Source organism: Leucopleurus acutus, assembly GCF_964270905.1.
Source record: "Leucopleurus acutus genome assembly, chromosome: 12".
Taxonomy (NCBI): Eukaryota; Metazoa; Chordata; class Mammalia; order Artiodactyla; family Delphinidae; genus Leucopleurus; species Leucopleurus acutus.
Genome location: NC_139154.1, coordinates 14,441,374 through 14,462,394, shown reverse-complemented (window position 1 = coordinate 14,462,394; position 21,021 = coordinate 14,441,374). Strand labels below are relative to the sequence as shown.

Genomic DNA, 21,021 nt, shown 5'->3' with positions numbered 1-21,021 from the left:
TTCTGTTTTGTAAATAAGTTCACTTTTAACAATTTTTAATATTCCACATATAAGCGATATCATATGATATTTGTCTTTCTCCGTCTGGCTTACTTCACTTAGTATAATCTCTGGGTCCATCCATGTTGCTGCAAATGGCATTATTTCATTATTTTTTATGGCTGAGTAATATTCCATCGTGTATATATGCCACATCTTCTTTATCCATTCATCCTCTGACGGCCCTTTTTTCCCTTCCCTCTCAGCAAGGACCAGTCACCCCTGATTGCAGGAATGTGCTTCCTCCCCATGGCAAAATACTACATGTAAGTCTTCCTGGAGTCTTCCTTTGCCTAATCAGGGGGTCTGGAGATGACAGAGGAAGAGGAAAGAGGGCTGAATCAGTCTCCTTCTCACCCCAGAAATCTCAAGTGCCCCATAATTAAGCTTAATCATCATCATAATCACAAAAGCTTTCTTTCCTGAACTTCTGCAAGATGCCAGCCATTCTACTGCCCTGCCTCCATCCTGAGAAATCTACAAAGGGGGCATTACTAAGCCCATTTTATAGATTTGGAAACTGAGGCTCAAAGAGGTTAGAAAGTACCTAATGTCACACAGCGCCAGGACTCAGACTCCAGGTTCTCTGTGCTGCTCCGGCCTCCATTCTCTAAAAGCTCAGAGATAATTTTGAATCTCAGTGACAGCATCTTTGTATGTTAGCCTCTGTGGCCTCTATTCCCAGTCTGGGCTTCCAACTCTTACCTGCATTTTATCTCACTTGACATTTGAGTCTTTACTTTTAGTTTACCACTTTATTGTCTGTGATTTTTGTTGTAAATTATCTCAAGCTCTTCGAGGAATGAGTTAAGGCATGATAAAAATAAAATAGGATTGACACCTGGGATGTATTTCCTCAGCTCCTCCATGGGCCCATCCTACCCTAGACATGGGGGGCTGGTCAGGGCCTCTGGGAAGGTACAACGTAGCTGGGAAGACAAGCACAAGTGCATGGACCACGCAGATGACAAAACAGATGTCAACTCTCTGGGGTATCTAGCCTGGGTTCTGGTCTCTGAACAGAATATTGCTGACAGCTAAGTTATCCACAGTTCTTGGTTGTCCAGGTTCGAGGGAGAAGGCCAGCTGGCAAACCCAGGCTCTTTTCAGATCTTCGTTTTTATTGTACAGGGGAACCTGCTTTAAACACATACAGTCATTGGCTAAGGGTATTATAATTAGCTGTTACTGAGAGAGAAGAATCTCCTGGAAGTGTGGTGTTGGCCAGGAGGTTCTGCTCTTGAATATAAGGAGGGCTCCCCAGGCCTGAGAGCAGCTGACGACCATGTCTGAAACCAACCAGCCATGGGCTAATAGCGTGGGCGTGGCTTTGAGGCTGCACAGCCTCACCACGGTTCCTTCTCAGCCTCCCTGGCATGCGTTTACCCTCCCAGGCTGATCGTCAGAACCACAGGCAATCCCAGGGCCAGCTCGCTGCTGACCACCTGTATTTGGCATCCATAGCCCCGCCCCGCCCAGCCCAGCCCTTACACACTCACCGGAGCAGGGTGGCCAGGCTGGCATGCATACCATCACATCGGACTTTTTTCCCCCCTCATTTGTGGATTTTCTTCTATAAAAAGCCTTTAAAATATCTGAAAAACAAACCACACGTTATTATATACTCAATTAATCCCTTTACTGAAGAGAATAAACATATGAAAAATTGGGTGGGCCCAGAAAATCTGGGAGAAGTCTCACCACATCCCAGAGACATCGGAAGCTCGTTAGGAAATTTCTCAGGGGAGGCACGGAAAAGGGCTGGAGCGTCAGGAAAACTCTCTACCCTTCAGTGGGAAGACACAGGCTCCCGTCACCACCGAAGCCCTGACAGGTGCCAAGCTTGGTAGAGACAGAGGTGGACTGGGAGGACTTCCTTCGCCTAAGGCTGACCTGGTCTTTGTTTTGTTTTTTTTTTTTTGCGTTATGCGGGCCTCTCACCGTTGTGGCCTCTCCCGTTGCGGAGCACAGGCTCCGGACGCGCAGGCTCAGCGGCCATGACTCACGGGCCCAGCCGCTCTGCGGCATGTGGGATCTTCCCGGACCGGGGCACGAGCCCATCCCCTGCATCGGCAGGTGGACTCTCAACCACTGCGCCACCAGGGAAGCCCCTGACCTGGTCTGGACACGCTCTTGGGTGGAGTAGCACCCCTACTTCTCACCTGAAGAAGGAGAAGAGGCCCTAGTTCTCTATGCTGTCCTTCAGAGTGTGGGGTGGGAGGGCCGTGGGGCTCAGGGGTGCCTGAAGGGGGCGGGCCACCAGCACTGCCTCCTGTTTCAGAATTAAGGATGCAGAGCAGAAGGCTCTGTGCACGAGAGACCGCCACCTCCTGGTGGGGGATCCTGCCGCAGACAACTGCCGTGCAGCAGCATCTGGGGCCTCGACGCCCTGGGACTCACCCAAGCTCCGTCTACCCCAAGCTCTCCCTTTCCTACTGAAGGGTCAGGACCCCTGTAGGAGTCCCAGCTCACCCTGCAGCGTGCATGCAGGGGTGCGGCCAGCTGTGCCCTGGCCCAGCTCCTTCCTGTTCGAGCTTGTGATCTGGGGTCCCCTCATCTCCTGGCTCTCTTTTCTCCTCCCCCCGCCCCACCCCAGAGATGATCTGCATACTCCCCAACAGAGGCCTGGGCCACACCAGTTTCCCCGTCTTCCTGGGGATCCAGGGAGGCAGTCGTTGCCTGGCATGTGTGGAGGCAGGGGAGGGGCCTTCCCTGCAGCTGGAGGTGAGAGACCGCACCCTGTTTTGGGGGCCCCTGCAGACCTGGCCTGGCCTCCAGGGCGCTCTGGCTTCTCTGTGCTCCTCTGTGGATTCTGGCCAGGTCCACACATCCCTCCTGCTAAGGTTTCCACCCTCTTTCCCTGCACCCAGCACCCAGACCCTTGCCTCCAGAACCTTCAGAGGGCAATTCCCTGGGGAAAGAGCCACCGTCTCAGGTCCCTTGTTGGCCAAGCCCCAGAAGCCTCGAGGGCTGACACGCAATCAGCAATCTTATCCAACAGCCGCCTTCAGGCTGGAGGCTGCTTCCTGACCTGACTGGTTTCTCTGTGGCTCAGCTGAGCCCCAAGAGCCTGTACGACTCACCAAGGAGAGTGAGCCCTCAGCCTGCACTGAGCTCTACTTTGAACAGAGTCGGTAGAGAGGCAGGAAGCTGGGTTCCGGCCTGGCGCCCCCAAACCAAGCTCATTCTGCTCGGGGTCTGTGGGAGGCAGAATAATAACGCCCCCCAAAGATGTCCACATCCTGGTCGCAGAACCTGTGAATATGTTACCTTACACGGCAGAAGGGACTTCACAAATGTGATTAAGGCTGGTCTATCCTGTAGTATCCCAGTGGGCCCAAGGTAATCAAACACCAGGGTCCTCCTATGAGGGAGGCGGGAGGCTGAGAGTCAGAGGGAGACTGGAAGATGCTATACCGCTTACTTTGAAGATGGAGGAAGGGGCTGTGAGCCAAGGAATGCAGGTGGTCCCTAGAAGCTGGAGAAGGGCAGGAAATGGGTTCTCCCGTAGAGCCTCCAGGAGGAGCACAGCCATGCCAACAACTTGACTTGAGCCCAGTGAAAACCATTTCAGACTTCTGACCTCCAGAACTGTAAAATAATAAATTTATGTTGTTCTAAGCCATTGCATTTGTGGTAACTTGTTACAGCAGCTGTAGGAAACTGACACAGGGAGTGAGTGGGCCTCTGTGTGCACTATTCAATGCAAAGGGACTGGATAACTTGGTGAGTCCTTCTTGGAAGCCTGGCCATGGCTTCTCCTCTGGCCCCTCTGCTCCAGAGCTTCTAGAAACAACCGAGAAACTCCAGGCAGAACCCAGCTCTCCTCCTCTGTCCATGGACAATGTCTTGGGCTGCTTACAATTTCAGTTTTAGTTCAGGTCACGATTTTTCTATCAGATACTTCTCAATGAATCAGTCAGCCAACCGACTGACCGGTACCATTAGTTGCCTGCTACTGTTGATGTGTGAGGACCAAGCAGGAGCAGTGATGGAAAGGCAGTGAGCTTGGACTGGACGTACTGAGTTTAAGGTTACTGTGGAACTGATGAGTTGAGTTGACTGTTTACAGCTGGGAATATAGGGCTGGCCCTCCACTGAGAGTTTGTAGTTAAAACTGACACTCATCCTCAGAGCCCCAAATCCCTCTCCATTTCGTAGAGGATCCACAGTCAAACAAGCTAGAGCAGAGAGCCCGTGGTGTCAGGGCTCAGAGGGGTGGACTGCTGGTCCTCTTCCTCTTGTACAACCACTCAGCATCTGTCCAACATGTACTGTGGGCCAGGACATTTAAGAACAGTGTATCTTCACCCTCACAGCGACCCTGCAAGGCAAGTATTCTTACCTGCATTTGACAGGTAAAGAGACTAGACTAAAGGAAGTGACATACGTAACTCGCTGAAGGTCACACAGGCTGTACATGTACATCTGGTCCATTTGACGCCAACATCGTTTCGCAAATTTTTATTCCACTCTTATTCTAGGAGCAACAAAACTAAACTTCCTTGGAGCTGATAATTGAGTGGAAGAAACACTAAACAAGCAAATTCACAAACAAGAAAACAAACAAGGGCAATTTACATGAGAGAGGGTGAGGGCGGTAGGTATCCAATGGTAACATTAGAGAGGGTGGTCAGGGGAGGTGACCCTGACTTTTTGGAGGAGGTGACATTTGAGCTGAGGCTGAAGGGCAGGAGGCAGTGGGACTAGAAAGTGATGCAGGAGAGAAATAGCAAATGCACAGCCCTGAGACAGAAGGGGCTAATTGTGTCTGAATAGCAGTGGAAGGCTGGGGGGCTGGACCCTGGAGAGGGTTAGGAGGTGGGCAAGAGAAACAGGGGCTGGATCATGAGGGCATCTTGAAGGCAAATAAAGGTTTCTATTTATTTTTAAGTGAAAATGGATGCTATGGGAAGATTTTAAGCAGAGGAGAGACATACTGAGCTTTATGGCTCTGATAAATTTAGATTCTTTCCCTACCTCTCCATGGCCTTCATGTGCCCCATTATTTTATCACCTGGCGATGACATCCTAACTATGTATTTATGTGCCGGGACTACTCTGTGCTTTTTGAGGGGGTGTAGTTCAATTTTGGGTCACCAGTGCCCAGGACAGCTGCTGGTACATTGAAGGTGATGAGTAAGTGCAAATTCTTGAACAAATTAATGGATGATCACTTGGTTCTCGTTAGACATTCAGGATACGGTGTGAGGACATCTATGGCAGCAAGGTAAACGGACGCCACTGTAGCATGGAGGTGCAGCTGGTGGAGAGGGCTGGACGGGTCCTCACAAAGGAAAGGGCATTTAATCTGGGCCTCAAAGAAAAAGTAGCTTCAGGGCAGAGAATGTGTGGATGGGCATTTCTAAGCAGAGGGAGCAACTAAGGAAGGTGTGATGGAGGAGAGCTCCCAGCACACTTGGGGCGTGATGAGTCATCCACGTGCAGGGACCCGAGGCTTGTGGCTGAGGAGTTGCCAAAAATTAAGATGGGAAGATATGTGGGGCCTGACTGTAGATGCCTGGTGAAGGAGTGAAGGAGGAAGCCTGGAGGAATCATCCAAGTATTTCAAGGAGGACCCAGATTTTAAGCCTGGGCCCCTGAGGTCAGCACTGGACCAATCCACCTGCTTCTAGGGCTTCTGCTCATCTCAGCTTTCTCTTTGCCCTACCTCTCGCCCCACCTGCCTTCTGTTAGGCTCTGCCCTGGGATCAGCTTCGATGTTGTGGTTCCATGGTTGGCCTGACCCCTGCTTCATCTTTCCACATCAGCTTATCTACCTCCTTCACCGGTGGTAACTCAACTTGACCCCGCTTGGAGCAGGGCCAGGAGTGGGAGGAGACCTGGGTATGCTTGGGTGGGTGGCAGGCACATTTCACAAGAGAAGGGCCAGCAAAGATGAGTTGAACATGTTCTCTATTTAAGTAGAAACACATTTGGAGCTTTAATATATGTCAATTCTATATGAATGCTTCAGAGAGGAAGAGGATACAAGAGATTTAGAAGACACGGTCCCTACCCTTTAAAGACATATGGTGTGGGTGGGGACACCAGACATTATGAACAAAAACCAACATCTATTGACTGCTTCCTATGGAATGACTAGTAAACTCTCCAAACATTACTCAGGGAGCCTTGGGTTGAAATTCTGCAGGGCTCAGGTAGAAATAATGATGGGATGCTGCTATTATAATTATCATTAATAATAATAATGATATCAGCTTCTGATAGACACCCCTCCCAAGTCTTATCCCTGAAATTCTTCCTCCTTCCTTGTGACCATGCCAAAGGCTTCTTTCCACAACCAGCCCATCAGAGCTGTTATTATGTAAATTCCTGGGAGAGGCACACTTTAGGTCACATCCACTATTTACATCTCAGAGTGAACTGAACTGGCAGGTCCTGAGCCAGAAACCAGTAAACAAGTGAGTAGAACACAGTGTGGTAACCTCTCCTTCAGGCAGCACCAGGGAGCTGGACTACTGAGTGGTCCCATCCCAGGGGGTCAGGAAAGGATTTAGAGGAGGTGGTGTAGGCATGGGGGCCAGCCAGGTGAGGGGCAGGGGGAGGTGTGGGGCAGGCAAAGGAGACAACCATATACAGGCTTGAAGGAAGTCCTGAGTGTAGCTGTGTGTGTTAGTGTGGCTAGTGTGTGTGTGTATGCATGTGCACATATGTGTGTGCACATGTGTGTATGGTGTACATGTATGCATGCATGAACCTGTGTCTGCATGTGTGTGTATGTGTGTTGACAAAAAGCTCCAGATATAGCTAGTGACTAATGCATAGAGGAACTTGTTTTTATTCTGAGAAGATCTGAAGCAACTTTATACAAAAGGGTGATGTGTTCAGGGTCTCCTGAAACCTGTGTGTCCTAAGTCACATGGATTGAAAATCTATCACACTTCCTTTGTGACCCAAATTTTCATCTTGTGATCCCAAGCCCACACTATAGCCCCTATATTACTATAGTCTCCACAAACAAGTACTAAAAACATCACACACAGGAAGCAACCTAAACATCCATCAACAGAGGAATGGATAAAGAAGATGTGGTACATAGATACTGTGGAATATTACTCAGCCATAAAAAAGAAAAAAATAATGCCATTTGCAGCACCATGGATGGACCTAGAGATTGTCATAGTGAGTGAAGTAAGTCAGACACATGTCACATATTATACGATATCGCTTATGTGTGGAATCTTAAAAAATAAAGGGTACAAATGAACTTACTTACAAAGCAGAAGTAGAGTCATGGATGTAGAAAACAAACTTATGGTTACCAGGGGATAAGGGGGAGGGAGGGATAAATTGGGAGATTGGGACTGACATACACACTACTATATATAAAATAGATAACTAACAAGAACCTGCTGTATAGCACAGGGAATGCTACTCAATACTCTGTAATGGCCTATATGGGAAAAGAATCTAAAAAAAAAAAAAAAAAGAGTGGATAAAGGCATATGTATAACTGATTCACTTTGCTGTACGCCTGAAACTAACACAACGTTGTAAATCAACTATACTCCAATAAAAATTTAAAAAAACACAACAACAAACATCACACACAGAACTACACAGGCTACACAACACATGGAAGTTCTGGGGAAGTCTAAACCCAGATTCAGGGAGGGAAATAGTAAAAGTAAAGAAGAACACTCTAATGGAAACCAAAATTTCCTGGATGCCATTGGGTCCACTCACATGTGCGCAATAAAATCAATTTATTGGCACCAGGTTGCGGTCAAGGAAAGTGCAGCATTTATTGCAGGGCGCCAAGCAAGGAGTACAGGTGGCTAATGCTCAGAAGGCCCGAACGCCCAATGGCTTTCAGGGAAAGGTTTTTAAAGACAGGGTGAGGGAAAGTGTTGCAGGGTACGTGATCAGCTCGTGGACATTCTTCCGACTGGTTGATGGTGAGGTAATTGGGAGTCAGCATCATCAACCTTTTGGTTCCAACCAGTCTGGGGTCTATGTGCTTGTGGGCAGCATACAGTTAACTTCTTCCACCTGGTGGGGGTTTCAGTATCTGCAAAACAGCTCAAAGGACATGACTCAGAATATTATATATAGCCCTTGAGGAGAAACTAAATGTCCTTAACTTCATTTAACGGCTAAACTATTATTATTTTGTCTTGCTCGACTGTTTTCCTTTGTTTCTGCATTTTCTCACTTCTCTGATTAAATTTATTCTTTGGAACTTGAGGAAGACCTAGGAAGCTAAAGTATTCCTAAAAAACAAGAGGCAAGCAGAGGACACTGGGGAGGTCTGTCCAGGGAAGTCCCCACAATTCTACTACAATTTGCAACCATTTCATAAATGATCATGACAGAAGTGAACATGACGAGCATAGACAGAAAAGTTAATGTCTTAGAAGCACTAGCATTTGAGTTATTTGACTACATTTCCGGTTGGATTTTACATTTGTGTAATTAAAAGTGTTTGCTAGTGATTCAACCAAAACAAAAAGTCTATCTATGCCCAAAGTAAATTCCAATCTTGGCCCCCTCAATAGGCACAGACTCTGAGCAATCCAGGATCTACATCCCATGGGCCCATTTCTCAGGCTGGGAGCCTGCAGTGGGGCCTCTGGGCTGCAGGTGGCGACAAAGATCAATTTCCCTGCACTGCCTTTTGGGTCCGGTGCTGTGTGAGCAATTAAATTAATCCCTCCGGTATTTGGTATCCACTGTGTGTCAGTCCCTCTCCCTGTGACAGAGATGCTGCAGTGAGTCATCCTCTCCTACACTCATCCCCTCTGACTCCCTTGGGACACCCTTGCCCAGACTCTGGTCATAGAATTAGAGTGACAGAGGAGGCTGGCAGTCTGGAGTTTCAGCACAGGCTCTTCTATACTGGACTGTTTCCTGCAGATGTTTTCTGAGGGCCCATCACTCATAGAACCCGAGACGTGCAAAATAGCACAGTCACGTGAGTCTGTCTGCTCAGAAGACTGCAGACTTGGGTACCTCCAAGATACGTATTTTCCAGACTGGTTCCAGGGAACACTATTCCAATGAATGTTCATGGGTTTATGGGGAAAATGCATTACTGTGACAGTTAATGTATGTGTCACCTTCGCTGAATTAAGGGATGCCTGGAGAGTTGGTTAAACATTATTTCTGGGTGTGTCTGTGAGAGCGTTTCTAGAAGAGATTAACTTTTGAATCAGTAGAATGAGTAAAGGAGATGGCTGTCACCAATGTGGGTGGGCATCATCCAATCCACTGAGGCTAAGAATCGAACAAAAATGCCAAGGAAGGGTGAATTTGCTCTCTCTTTTCTTGAGCTGGGATATTCATCTTCCCTTGCCCTTGAACATTGGAGCTCCTGATTCTAGGGCCTTTGGAGTCCATGATTTGTACCAGCAGTGCCCCCTGCCACCATAGCCCCCTTGGTTCTCAGGCCTTTGGACTCAAATTAAATTATACCGCAAGCTTTCCTGGTCCTCCAGCAGATTGACTGTGGGACTTCTTGGCTTCCATAACTGTGTGAGGAGATATATATATATATATATATATATATATATATATATATATATACACACACACACACACACACACACATATATATACACACATATATGTATATGTGTGTGTGTGTATATATATATATATATATATATCTGGAGAGCCCTAATACAGTTATCTCTGATCTATTCTCCTATATGCTTCTCCCTGTTTACTCTGCTTCAGCCACATCAAACTCCTCACTGTTTTCCAGAGACAAATGCTCCAGGCCTGATACCACCCCAGGGCCTTTGCACTAGCCTTCTGTCTGGAAGTCTCACGTCCTCAATGAAGGCTCCTCTGATCACTTCATTTATAACTGCAACATGGACCCCTCTCTGAATCTCAGCTCTCCTGAGTCCCCTTTTGTACTATCACATTCTACACAACTATGATTTATCATTTATTTATTATTCTGTTGACAAAAAATTAATCAGTAGTCAATCTAAAAAAGAAATGGAAAATTTTACTTGAGCCAACCTGAGGATTATAACCCAACAGACAGTCTTCCAGAAAGCTCTGAGGACTGTTCCAACCATCAGAGGTCACAGCACAGTGATACACATTTTTGAGATAAAGGGTTACACGTCACTGACAGTTTACACAATCCAGATCTGCACGTACAAAGCAACTAGTGGGTCATCATGACCCCTTACGAGATTGAGAAGGAATGTTATCTCCTAAGGAGGTCTGGTTAATGCAGATGCACAATGCACACTAAAGGGGAGGGAGGAGGCCTAAATGGGCAGAGGAAAATGTTATGTTAAAAGTTTTCTTGTCTTGCCATAAAATATGAATTTTATTTCATCAGTACTTCTTCCCTTCTCCTTCCACTGGAATGCAAGTTCCACAGGACGGAGGTTTTTGCCCATTTTCTTCATTTATATTTTACGAGCACTTAGAAGTTTTTATGACATGCGTCAAGACACTCACCAACGTTTGCTGAACAGATATGGGAATAAATGCACAAGTAAGTTGGGGAACTATTGGTTAGTCAGGTCACCATGGGAGCAGTCCCAGAAAACTCCAATAATAGTCCCCAAATGGTCTGATTTGGAGGTCAGGCTCTATGGAGAATAGCATGAGGACACCTGTACAGATTTGTCAGGAAGGACTGTGGCAGTGGGAGGGAGTAGTGGAGAAGGGTCTAGTTTCCAGAAGGAGAGCTGGTGGGGGTGGATGGGGCCTCAGGACTCCCAGACAATGTCTGAAGCCCTTTGCATGGTGTCTCAGTTAGCTCTCGCTGTGTAACAACCAATTCCAAACTTACCAACTTAAAACAACAATTTATTATTTTTCATGATTCTGTGTGTTGCCCCCAGCAATATTTATTATGATAAAGGTACTTATGTTATAAGTTTCCTTCTTTTTTTCCCCCTCTTTCCCTTCCTTCCATGTGTATTTACTGAATCCTACTTTACACTGTGTGTGAGGAGATACATGTAAGGTTTGACGTCCTAGTGTAGGAGAACAAAATTTACCACTCCCAAATGTCTTTTTGGCATGTGGATTATTTTGAGCTGAAAACAATCAAGGCCAAAAAGATTCTAGAAGAAACTTTGACCTTCCCCCTAACTGCCTAAATGAATGTAGGTAAAGGACCTGTTCCAGGAAGGGAGCTGTCATCATAGATAACTATAGTATGAACTAGGTGTGTAGACAGGGAGGAACCTAGCAAAGTTTGTTAAAATTCCTCTCTGTTTCCCATTGTCTCTGCAGGGCCAGCAAACATTTACCAAACATTTGCTTTTCCATTTGCATGTTAATTGCCTTTCTCGCCTTTGAAGCCCCAAACCACTCTCCACCCCTCAACATCCTCTTTTGTCTTTAGCTGAAGATGGTATTTAAGGTGAGGATTTTGGCTATTTTGGTGAGTTACACAGGTTTCCTGGGTCTCTCCCATGTCTACATGTTCTTAAACTTTTGTTAGATTTTCTCCTCTTAATCTGTCTCATGTCAATTTAATTCTTAGACCAGCCAGAAGAACCTAGAAGGGTAGAGGAAAATTTCTTCCTCCCCAATACGAGCCTTCTCAAATTCTTACTTCCTTCTTGTTCTCCAAAACCCTGAATTCAGTGTCGAGCACACAGTGAGAGCTTAATCAATGGCTTTGAATGATTCTAAGCAAACTGCAGATGCAAAGAACGTTTTCACCGATATCCTCAAGAGTAGTCTGACCCTCATCCAAGACTATGTCCCCTTCACATCGCACAACTCTGAGGATGCCGTTCACATTGTAGACAATTTGGATTTGTTTACTATGTTAAATTATAACTTGCCCTCAGAGCACCAGAGGTTCTCAAATGCTCTTGACCACCTACATCAGGGTCAGCTAGTGAAAAATGATTCCCGGGTCCCCACCTCCAACTGGCTGATACAAAACTATGCAGTTGAGGTATTTCTGAATTTCTAGGAAGCCTCTAGTTGATTCTTAGGAAGACTCTAAGGATCCCCAATGTATACCGAACTTCCTTCAGCATCAACTCCACAGATATTAGATCCCAGTCAGAGTACACGACACTCTGTATGTGTATGTTTCCATGACCAAAAAGGAATAACTAAAACAGGAAGTTGAGAATCAAAACATAAATCTCCTGTACAAAAATATGTGCCTCACATGTGACCCAATATGTCATTTTATGCTCAGTCATGGAAGATGGAAAATCATCCTCATTATGAGAGGCTGCTCATCGTTCATTACTTCCCCATATGCCCTGCGAGAGAGGGGAAGGGGGTGATCAGCATGGAAATTCAGGCAAGCTTGGTTAGGAGAATTCACTAGAATAGACTCCACTGGGGCAGGAGGTGCTTCGCCCTGGGCAGGGACATAGTTTTTGGGTGACGGTTCAAGGCTGATGTTACATCCTTCCCTGTTCTGGAGGTCGGGGGTCTCTCCTTACTGTGTTGTCCTTGGGTAAACTTTTGCTGTACCTTGTAGGTGGTACTTCCTAGGCCTGGCCAACCGCTTAACCAAAGGGATGGTAACTCCCGCCCTGAAGGTATCCTGACAAGGGTGTGGCAGAACCCATTCTTCCTCACCCCCAATACTCTGCAGGCAGCAGGTGAATGCTTGTCCCTTTGTCAACATTCTTATTATATGGCGCCAGACTGTGAGCTCCTAAGGGACAGAGACTTGGACACTTTCATTTCCATATGCTCATAAATGAGTACAAAGATGCTGGAGTCACCTCATACGGTTATGTAGCTTTTACCCCTCGGCTCTAGGGCACATCACCCACATTTCCATGTCACAGTCTACAATATTTATTATGACAACGTTATGACCGTTGGCAATAAACTGCCTTGTACCAAAAAAAAAAAAAAAGTCTTTCTAATGACTTTCCTGCTGATGAGAATAAAATCAGGAAAGGAAACCTTCTGCTAATTCACTCCAAGGAGCCACCAATGGCTGGAGCAAAGGGTACAAAGAAAGAGGAAGAGGCAAAGATGTGGCTTAGAGGAAAATAGGGTCCAGATCATGAACTTCATTGTGGCATGCTAAAAGCCCAGTTTCCAACAGGAGGTCCCTGCAGATGACCTCAAGCAGGGTAATGACATGATCAGATTTGCCTCCTAAAATTAGTGCTTCTGGCTGCTGGCTGGGGAATGGATGTTGGCACAGCCTCTCAAGTGGTTTTTCCTTGCTCCAGCCTTGCTCTCCTCCAATCCAGTTGAGAGATGAGTGTCGAATGATTGTTGCAGGGGATTTGAGAGAAGTCAATGGATTTAAGGAAAAGGAAGAAGGTAGGGTCAATAGATTTGGGTGATTTATTGAATGCAGAATGAGATTGACCACCAGATTTCTAGTTTTGGTGTCTATTAATGAACATTTCTACTGATGGGTGGTGATTCTATTGATCGAGGGTGATTCCATTTACCGACAAAAGGGAGAATGGAAGAGAAGGTGGCAGTCTGGGGAGAAAGAGAATAAGATCTGCTTTTGACTATGTTGAATTTTGAGGTGTCTATAAACATCCAGATAGAGGTGTGAAGTGGGCAGATCTGGAGTTTGGGAGAGGAATTTGGAATGGAGATATAAATTTCAGAGTTTTTGGCATAAAGAAGATAATGGAACTGAGGGGGTGAATGAAATGGGGAGAGAGATTACTTTAAAAGAGAAGATGGTCAGGACAGAAAGATATGTGAGAATCAGGCAGAAGATTCAGAGGCTTCTGGAGGCTTAGGAGAAGACTTCAGAGGTAGAAGGAGGACCATGAGACATGGAGTATGGATGTCTAGAGAAAAGAGGGTTCAAGGTGAGAATCAACAGCATCAAACTAACAGCACATCAAGTCTGGTCAAGTTTGAAAAGTGTCCATTGGGTCTAGGAGCTAAGACACCCTGGAGAGCTTTCAGGAAGAGAGCTGTGCAAAAGTGAAAATGAAGGGTCTTCAAGAGTGAGTGGAAGGTGAGAAAGAGGAGGCAGTGGGTAGAGATAATTTTTTCAATAAATTTGGTTGTGAACGGGGAGAGAGAGATATGGGTGTAGCTAGAGGGAGACATGGGTCTAATGGAAGAAAATTTCAAGATGTGACAGGTTTAAACAAGTGTAAAAGCTGATAGGAAGAAGTTAATGAAGAAGGACAGGCTGAAAAAAACAGGGTGGGTATGCAGTACGGGTTCCTGGGTATGTGCATGGGCTCTGGAGAAAATCCATCTCACTTTAAATTTCTACTCTGCTCTTTCTCATCTGAGTAAATTGAATGAAATAGACATACTCAAGTTCCTTTTAAAATTATAAATGTCTCAGAGTCATACGCTTTTATCTTTCCATAATGCATCTAAAACAAAAGTGCCAATGACCTTCTTCAGTCTTAACAAGAAATCTTTTAGATCTTTATACCATTTAAGGATCTGGAAATGCTTTTTCAGCATTATTTCTGAGGCAACTGTTTCATTTATCTCTTATTGTGAAATAAACCATCCTGAAACTTAGTGGCTTAAAGGAGAAAAAAAAGGAGACAATGTTTATTCTGCTGTGAGTCTGCAACTGAGCAGGGCTCAGGGGGGAACCTCTTGTTTCTTATCCACCCAGTATCAGCTGAGGGAGCTCAGAGGGTGGGAGCATCTCCATCATGCTGGGACCTCAGTGGGGCTGTTGCCCAAAACACCTTTGCATGTCCTCTCCATGCTGGTTGGGCTTCCTCACAACATGGTGACTGGGTTCCAAGCGTGACTATCTTGGGGAAGAGTCAGGCAGAGGCTGTATAACTTTTGATGACTGGCTTTGGGAGTCATTCAGCATCACTTCTACCACATTCTATTGATTAGAAGTGAATCACTAATATCAGCCCACATTCAAAGGAAGGAAAATTAGACTACCTCTTAATGAGAAAAATCCGAAGGAATACGTTGGCATGTTTCAAAACAACAGCAACACATTACCAATTAAAATAACACAAAGAAAGAGGAAGAGGCAAAGACGTCTTTTTCTGGCTTAATTTTTTGGGACATAACAACTTCTGAAGGCTTCAGTGTTGTATAAGACCCTTTTGTTCAAATACTACTTGCAAGGGCATATTTATTTTAACTAAGAACAGAAAAGTTGGAGATAGTCATGAATAGTCATACAGCTCATAATGTACAGAAAAAAAAGTGATAGTCTTGTGGCTGTTCTCAATTTAATGTTTCTCAACATGGATTCTTTGAATTAGTTTATGATGCAGAACAATTCTCTCTCCCATGGAATTTTATTTAGTGTTGGTGGAATAAGGAGCATAAAGTGTTTTTCTCCCACCATGGGTAAACTTGGACTAGTTAAGGGGGTGTATACTAATAGTATCCACCACATCATAGCCTTTTGGAAGAGGATTGGGTAAGCTAATGCCACAAGCCATTAGCATGGGGCCAGGCACATAGGGTGTCACTAAATGATGGAGAATTACTGATGAGGTGAGGACCTTGAGGAGGCTAAATGGGATGGTACCCAAAGCAAAAGTATAGGGACTGGCCTTGGATGAGAGTGGGACTCCTGCTTCTGTTGGATGAGAGGAGAGAAGAAAAGAGTAAAGAAAGATTCAACAGGTTTTAAAGTGGGCTGATGGGCAGTTGAGAAAGTCTTCTGTCATTTTGCTTCTGTTACTTTGCTGTAAGTGAGAGTTGAGGAGGTAGGGTAGCATACTGCCAAAAGTGGGGATGTTTTCCTGTGGAGAGGGGACAGCCATCAAATTACAGAGACACTGAAGGGTTGCTAAAGCAACCATAAAGGTCAGTTGGTTTTGGTCATCAACGTGCAATGGGATCCATGTTCTCTTGAGGTGCTCACTGACTTTGGTGCAGGATCTGAGAGGGAAGATATTGGACAGATCCAGAACTTTGTCAGGCAGTGCAGTGAGAGGGCAGAGGGGCCAGGCAGCGGGGAATAACGACAAAAGACTGTCAAGTGAGGGGCTGGAAGGAAGTGAAGACAGGAGGAAACGATGGAGCCAAGTTGAATCGGTCAAAGGATTAGAGATCTCTGGTGGCTGAAATATGCAAACAGTGGGGAAGCTGGAGAGAGTGAGGAACAGAGGGAGAAGGAGAGGAGGGAGGCAGAAACAGGCCATAAAAATGGTCTGTTGTGGTCAGAGAACAAGATGTTTGAACATTTGAGCGATGAAGAGGTTAAGTGACGGTAAGGCACAGGGTGTGACTCTGGGGGTGTATGGAACAGAAAGTAGAGGAGGAAGTGACTGGGTGATAAAGTCAAGGGGTTGAGAGGCCATGGGGTTGGTCATCCAAATGGGCGTCAAGGTCAAAGAGGTTTAGGACAAAGAGGAGGGCTTGGTTCCACGTGCCAAATGTGTAATAAGTGGAGGGGGCTGACCAGGTCGGTAGCTGAAAGCTACAAAGAGAGGCACAGGATGGCATAACCATCAAAGGACAGGGGTTTTTGTCTGTTTGGGTGGGTTGTTCATTTTACAATGTTGCTGATGTCCTATTGTGATGTCGGTGGAGAGGTGACCCGATGTTGGCCCCAACTTCCTGGCTGGGAAATATCTGTGTAGAGGCGTGAGTTCTTTCTCCTTGAGAAAGCTTCAGGGAAAGCATGGTCTTCAGAGGACAGCCAGGTTTCAGCCAAGGCAAGAATTGGGGGAATATTTAGAAAGAGAAAAAGGAGATAGAGTCATTCATTTAAAAAGTAACTGTTGAGGACCTGCTTTGCATAGGATCCTGTTGGAGGTGTTAGAATGTATTAAGGAATTTACATTCCAGTGGCAAGAAATGGAGAAGAGACACGAAGCAAATACATACTGAGTATAATTTTGGTTAGTGATACAAGCTGTAAAGAAAAAAAAAATAGGGCTATTAGATGGAGAGTAAAAGGTGTGCAGAGGAAGTGGGGATTTATTTGTCACAAACTGTGTGTCTCTAAAGGGAATGGAGGGTTTAGTGGGAGTTGTGTCAGTGCTAAACCCAGATCCCTTTTATTGGATTAATGCTTGCTAGAATAAGTAGCTTTGCTGAATAGCAGATGGAGGAAAGCACAGTAGGGTATGCCAACCATCACCGTGGGATATGAGATTTTGCAAAATAACTGTCAGGGTTTTCACAGAAATTATTTCCCATGTGGCCTCCTGGAGACGTTCTGACCAGTGCATGACCTCTCCTCCCTGCTTGACCTCAAGGCCAGTGACAGACACTTACAATCCCTGTCAATGGCTCCCATGGGTCACCAAACTGTGGGGCTTGGAGGCAGCCTCTAGGGCAGTCTCAGTTTGCACGCAGCCCAGGAAGCGATGGAGCAAAGGGTAGTGACTAACATTTCAGACGTGACACTCATTGAAGCTTAGAGGAGACAGTTTTAGGGCAAAGAAAAGGAAGTTTTACTTTACTAGGCGTTGGTAAATATAGCAGATTTACTTTCTGGATCAATCTCTAAATAAGGTCAAAGGAAGACCAGGAACAATACCTAGGGGATAGAGCTATAACTTATTGGTAATGGGAACTGGGGACTTTGGGGAGGGTGCCCTCCATCCAGGTGACCCAAGAGCATCCTCCCTTGGCTCCTGTGATCCTCTCTGGTGCCCTGATTTGCCAGGGCATTGGAAATGTCACTCAGGCCCAGATCGGTACCCCCATCCTTGCCTGATTTTCCTTTTTCGTGAATCTTACAGTCTTATATTTCCTGATTCTCTCTTCACCTGTGCCTCTCCTTGAGATCACAGGGAAGGTATATTTTTCTGGTTAGTTAAAGCCCTTCCTTTTTAAAATGACTAAATTAACTCATTATTGATTTATTTATTCCAACTTTTTGAGCTCTTACTCTTTTAAGGTACTATTGTAGAAAAGAGAATTGAAGACAAAAATGTTAGAGTTCATAATCCAACAGAGAGAACAGATCTTTTTTTAGATGACATTAAAAAATAATAAGTGCTACAGGGAACTATATTCAATATCTTGTGATAAATCATAATGGAAAAGAATATGAAAAGGAACATATATATATATGTATAACTGAATCACTTTGCTGTACAGTAGAAACTAACACAACATTGTAAATCAACTATACTTCAATAAAATAAATTTAAAAAATAATAAGTGATGAAATGCTGGTATGCTCTTTATGCTACACTTTCTCTTTCAGGCATCTCTTGGACTTCAACCATCACTTATAGATCTTTTTCTCTAGTTCAGTCTTCTAAATTCCAGGTGTGTAAGTCCAGCTGCCAACTGGACACCTCCATTTGGTGTCTCATCCACATGCAAACGCTACACAACTTAAGTTGAATTAACCATCTCTCTCCACGACCCTCAGAAACAATCTGTTCCTCCTTCTTCTTGCATCTTCTTTCTCAATAAAAGGTTCTAGTGTCCCCCTGTTATCTAAGCCCCCAAATAAGATATCCTCGATCTCTATTGTCCTTCCAAATTCGAGTCATGTCCTTCATTCAGTAGTCACTAAGTCCTAGTGAATTTACCTCTTAAATATTTCCAGGGCCTTCTGTCCATCTTGATGGTCATCATCATAGTTCAGACCCTTGTCTCAGCATCCTTGAGGTATCTGAGGCAGCTTCCCTACCAGCCTCCTGACCACAGCTGGCCTTGTTCTACACCTTGGTCCACACTGCTACATCCGGATGGTGTGGTACCTTTTCTTCAGTGGCTCCCATATGCTTTTAGCACAGACAAGATCCCTCATGTTCTGGGCCCTGCAAATCCCCCAGCTCATCTCTCAGCTGCCCTCCCAGCTCTCTGCACACACAACAGGTTATGGCCCTTGTGAGCCTCTCACGGGTCCTCCAGGACACTATTCTCGCTCACAAGATGTCTTTGCACAGGCTGCTCCTTCTGTTTAGAAAATCATTCCTCTTCCACTTCCTTGGCTAATATTACTCATACTTTGGGACTCAGCTAAGGACTCAACCCTTCAGGGAAACAATGTATAGCCCTATGGCCAGATTAAACATCCCTTTTCTATGGTCCAATGAGACCCTGGATCACCCCCATCATAGCACTTGCCAAACTCCTTTTAAATTGTGAGCCTCTTCAGTGAATCTGTAAGCAACCTAAGGGCAGGAGCTGTGCCCTATGAGTTTCTGAATCTTCAGTGACTGTCTTGTAGTAAGTGCTTCATAAATGGGTGATAAATGAGGAAATGAAAGAAGAGAAAGAATGAATGAAAGGAAGAGAGAGAGGAAAGAAGAACAAACAAAAGAATGAACAAAAGAAAGAAGGAAGAAAGGAAGGATGAAAGAAAGAAAGAAAAAGGAAAGAAAAAAGAAAGAAAGAGGGACTTCCCTAGTGGCGCAGCGGTTAAGACTTCACGCTCCCAAGCTCCCAATGCAGGGGCCTCAGGCTCAATCCCTGGTCAGGGAACTAGATCCCACATGCATGCCGCAACTAAGAGTTCGCATGCTGCAACTAAGGAGCCGGTGAGCTGCAACTAAGGAGCCCACCTGGTGCAACTAAATAAATAAATAAGGGGGCTTCCCTGGTGGTGCAGTGGTTGAGAATCTGCCTGCTAATGCAGGGGACATGGGTTTGAGCCCTGGTCCGGGAGGATGCCACATGCCACGGAGCAACTAGGCCCGTGAGCCACAACTACTGAGCCTGCGCGTCTGGAGCCTGTGCTCCGCAACAAGAGAGGCCGCGACAGTGAGAGGCCCACGCACCGCGATGAAGAGTGGCCCCCGCTTGCCACAACTAGAGAAAGCCCTCGCGCAGAAACGAAGACCCAACACAGCAAATATAAATAAATAAATTAATAAACTCCTACCCCCAACATCTTAAAAAATAAATAAATAAATAAGAAAGAAAGAAAGCTAGAAAGACAGAAAAGGATGGCAAGGAGGAGCAGGAGCTAAACCATACTGGAAATAGGAAGTGAAGGTTTCAAGGAAGAGGTGATGTTTGAGCCAAGCGTTGAAGTAAAAGTAGAATTTATCTAGGCAGAGTTAGGGCAAGAAGAATGTTAGACAGAGCCAAGAACACATGCTAAGGCAAAGAGGCGAGGAAGATGGTGGACTGTTGATTTATTTGGCAGGGTTCAGCTGCAGGTAACAGAAAATACTGCAGCTGATTCGATCAGGAAATGTTTTCATATGAAGAACTGGGGACTTACAGAATCAGCTGGAGGACTAAAGGAATGACCTTTGCATGAGGCATCCAGGAATCATCCCTGGGGGAACATTCCAGAACTGCCTTGCTGGGAGCCCCAGCATCTCTGCCACAGTCAAGAAGATGCTATCACAACTCCTGGCTCCAACTCACACCACTTGAGCCCAGTGCAGGGGTCAGGAGGCAGTTGCCATGGCTGTCGGCTCCAGAAACACAGGGGCTCACCCGTGACCTGGAGACCAGAAAGCCACCCACGGAAGCATGCCTGGCTTGCTGAAATCTGCAGTGAGAGAATGGATGACTCGCCCCAAATAATGCATTCTAAATTTGGGTCTCCCGTGGAGGTGTCTGGCAGACTTGACATCACAGGGAGTCTGAGAGATGTGTTTTCAGCTTTCCAGGCCCTGCAAGGACAAGCTGGAAGAAGGCTAAAAGATGAGGCCCAAGAGCCAGGCTACCACGTGCACGGCCCCTTCCCATGCCTGCAGACTCATAGTAACCAGATGTGGTCCACGCACGACTTTGGAGAGAAGGCAAAGCTCTACGCAGGGCAGTGGCCTCCCACTCCCTTCCCCCGCTCCGACTGTGCAGGCTTTGCAGGGCCTTATGCCCACAGTAGAAAGTTGAACCAAAGCTCTCGTGTTCTTCTCCATTGAAGCCCATGCTCCTTCCTGGGTCTCCACCTTGTAGCTTGGAGCCCAGTTTAGCATCAGCATGTGTGGGGCTTGTGCTCGTGTGGTGGCAGACTCACAGTGACAAGTCTGATATCCTCTTATTGGGGGTGCAGTCAGCAGAGCGGAGAGGGGTGGGCAGAAGTCTTGCCCCACCATGAACTCTACTCTGCAATAGCTCTGTGACTGTGGGCAAATTACTTTGACATTCCAGATCTCATTCAGTGCTCCATTTCATCAAGATGCTCACCTATAA

General features: G+C 45.9%; 1 protein-coding gene across 1 annotated transcript; it reads left to right on the top strand.

Annotated features, from left to right (window-relative positions):
• Positions 1 to 273: 273 nt before the first annotated feature.
• IL1F10 (interleukin 1 family member 10) lies at positions 274 to 4,224 on the top strand (the record flags this gene model as incomplete). Its single annotated transcript, XM_082852457.1, has 4 exons — positions 274 to 305; positions 2,321 to 2,400; positions 2,636 to 2,763; positions 4,201 to 4,224. The coding sequence occupies 4 exons, from the start codon at positions 274 to 276 to the stop codon at positions 4,222 to 4,224; spliced, it is 264 nt and encodes an 87-aa protein (XP_082708583.1).
• Between the last annotated feature and the right edge of the window lie 16,797 nt (positions 4,225 to 21,021).